The 2,835-nt window shown below is 42.5% G+C and overlaps 1 protein-coding gene across 1 annotated transcript; it reads left to right on the top strand.

Annotated features, from left to right (window-relative positions):
• The first annotated feature begins 1,494 nt into the window (after positions 1-1,494).
• Positions 1,495-2,451, top strand: LOC142068931 (olfactory receptor 14A16-like). The gene has a single exon (XM_075119045.1). The coding sequence runs from the start codon at positions 1,495-1,497 to the stop codon at positions 2,449-2,451; it is 957 nt and encodes a 318-aa protein (XP_074975146.1).
• The last annotated feature ends 384 nt before the right edge of the window (positions 2,452-2,835 follow it).

Below are 2,835 nucleotides of genomic sequence, written 5' to 3'. Positions count from 1 at the left end.
CAAATCAAGTTTTTGGAAAATGAAAACTTTCTGATGAAAACTGGATTTTTTTGATCACAAAACCAAAACTGTTTGGGTTTTGAGTTTTCAGTTTTTTTTTACAAAAGAATCCCAAAATGTTGGAGGGAAGCAGAGAGATTCTAAGATTTTGTTGTTGGCGGTGTTAGCTGAAAAAACAATCTCCATTAAAAATAACACAGCTGAAAATTTCCAACCAGCCATAAATTTTAAATTAATTGGGGAACATTAATATTGCCTGATAAGAGCTTGATTTCAAACCCATTTATTCTATTGAATCTGTGTGATTTCGCTTTCAAAGGGATAGTTGCATCAGAGCGCACAGAATGTTTTATACAGACTTGTCTCTTTAAACCCCGGTTTAGAGCTGACCAAGCAGCCAAAGCCTGTCTATCCTGACCTCATTCAAGGACATATGGGAGCTCCCTGGGAGTAGAACTCAGACCTCCTGGCCTAGCTCCACTCTGCTGCTGGCTGAGTATAAAAGGTGTAAATGGCTGTGCTTAACTTACACAGAGTAAGACACGGGGCCATGTTTTCAAAGGTATTTTGGTGCCTAGTGGGATTTTCAGAAGCACCTAGGAGCTTACAGCTCATTGATTTCTTGGGGGCCTAGATGCTTTTGAAAATCCCACTAGGTGCCTCAATACCTTTAAAAATCTGCCCCACGGCCCCTCTCCAAAAGCCCTTACAGTCCTAGTAGAGATGGCAGAGAAAGGGAGGGAGGGGAAACAGAGTCACAAAGAGGGGAAATGACTGGTTCAAGGTCACACAGCAGGTCACTGGCAGAGACAAGAGTAGAGCCCAAGTGGCCTGGCAACTCCTGCACCGCACAGCACAGAGTAAACGATAAAACATAGTGGTGACGGAGGGATGCTGCTAGCCCATTGTTACATGCAGGCCAAAGTGCAGCTGGGAGTTGTTGCCATAAATTAATCTGGAAGCAGGCAGCAGGCCATCTAGGCACAGAGCTTGCAGTAGAAACATTACAGATGACCTGCTACTTATGATGCTGGAGGAGTCTACGTCATATTGCCCTTCAAAGTGGGAATCAGGCTGTGTTGGCATTTTAGTCTATTAGTTTTATGCCCAAGTTGTGAGCTTGGTGATGGTCGCAATGGAGGACTTTCTTCTTTGCAAGAATTGTTGGATTTGGAGTGTGCCTTGTTCCATCCTTCATACTGCATTTTAACAAGCCACACCTTCGGCCAAATCCTCAGATCAGGTAAAGTGATGAAGCTCTGTTGAGTTTAAAGGAGGTTACACTAGTGTGATAATATGACTGATGGATTGTCAGAGGCGAGGAGCACTAACAACACCGACTCATTGTAAGTGATGAGTTCTGTGCACCTTTGACATTCATAGAATGAGATATTAGAGAAAGAGGAATCAGGGCAATTCCCTTTGTTGCTCTAATCCTGACCATGGTCCTTCTCATTCCCCCTGCAGCCATCACACAGTGTTCTGAGGAAGAAAATGTCCAACCAAACCACCGTGACTGAATTCCTTCTCCTGGGATTCTCTGATGTTCCAGAACTGCAGATTTTACACTTTATTGTGTTTCTACTGCTTTACCTGATATCCCTGCTGGGGAACCTTCTCATCATCACAGCCATAGCCCTTGACTGCCACCTTCACAACCCCATGTACTTCTTCCTGATGAATCTGTCCATCCTAGACTTTAGCTACATCTCTGTCACCATCCCCAAATCCATGGCCAATTCCCTCATGAACACCAGATCAATTTCTTATTCTGGATGTGTCGCCCAAGTCTTTTTTTTCTTATTCTTTGCTTCAGCAAATTTTGTCTTACTGACCATCATGGCATACGACCGATATATCGCCATCTGCCAACCGTTGCACTATGAGATGGTGATGACCAGGAGAGCTTGTGTCCAAATGGCAGCCAGTGCCTGGGTCAGTGGTATTCTCTACTCTGCAATGCACACCGGGAATACATTTGCAATATCTTTCTGTGGAGGCAACAGGGTGGATCAGTTCTTCTGTGAAATCCCCCAGCTCCTCCACCTTGCCTGCTCTGACTCATACCTCGGTGAAGTTGTTCTTATTTCTCTTTGTGTGCCTTTATGTTTAATCTGCTTTGCTTTTATAATTGTGTCGTATGTTCAGATCTACAAAACAGTGCTGAGAATCCCTTCTGAGAAGGGCCGGCATAAAGCCTTCTCCACCTGCCTCCCTCACCTTATTGTGGTCTCCTTATTCCTTTTCACTGGCATCTTTGCCTTCCTGAAACCCACCTCCAATTCAACCTCAGATCTGAATCTCTTGGTGGCTGTTCTCTATACCATAATGCCCTCAATGATGAATCCGATTATCTACAGCATGAGAAACAAGGAAATGAAACATGCACTGAGTAAACTGCTAGGTTGGAGGTTATTCAGCAAGAATAAAATGTCTATATTTCTCCACTGATCACAGTTTCATTCTGTGTTTCTTTATAAATAGAATCATCTGATGACATGATTGCCTTCATGAGAACATACTGTGCAATCTGTTTATGCAGAATTGGGTATTTACACTAATAAAAATCCAGACAAACAATTCAAGAAAAACAGTGGTTACTAGGTTTACATCAATGTAATTAAGATTGGAATCTATCTATCTACCTATGTACTGCTAGCCATCACCATACTATGTGATAATCTTGCAAATAAAATCAGTAGCCATAGCAAAGTCCCTAGTGGGTTCTCTGGCTCTTCTTATTTTTCAGGATAATAATTCTGACTGAGGTATCAACGCATTTGTTCTTTGGGGTTTTTTTGTTTGTCAGATTTTTAGTTGATTTTTGTTGAGTTG

Source organism: Caretta caretta, chromosome 14, assembly GCF_965140235.1.
Source record: "Caretta caretta isolate rCarCar2 chromosome 14, rCarCar1.hap1, whole genome shotgun sequence".
Taxonomy (NCBI): domain Eukaryota; kingdom Metazoa; phylum Chordata; order Testudines; family Cheloniidae; genus Caretta; species Caretta caretta.
Note: the sequence above shows the minus strand (reverse complement) of the source record. Positions and strands in the feature narration are given on the sequence as shown.

What these genes read in the sequence shown, in the direction of transcription:
- LOC142068931 (XM_075119045.1), top strand. Translation starts at nt 1,495, where the DNA reads ATGTCCAACCAAACCACCGTGACTGAATTCCTTCTCCTGGGATTCTCT.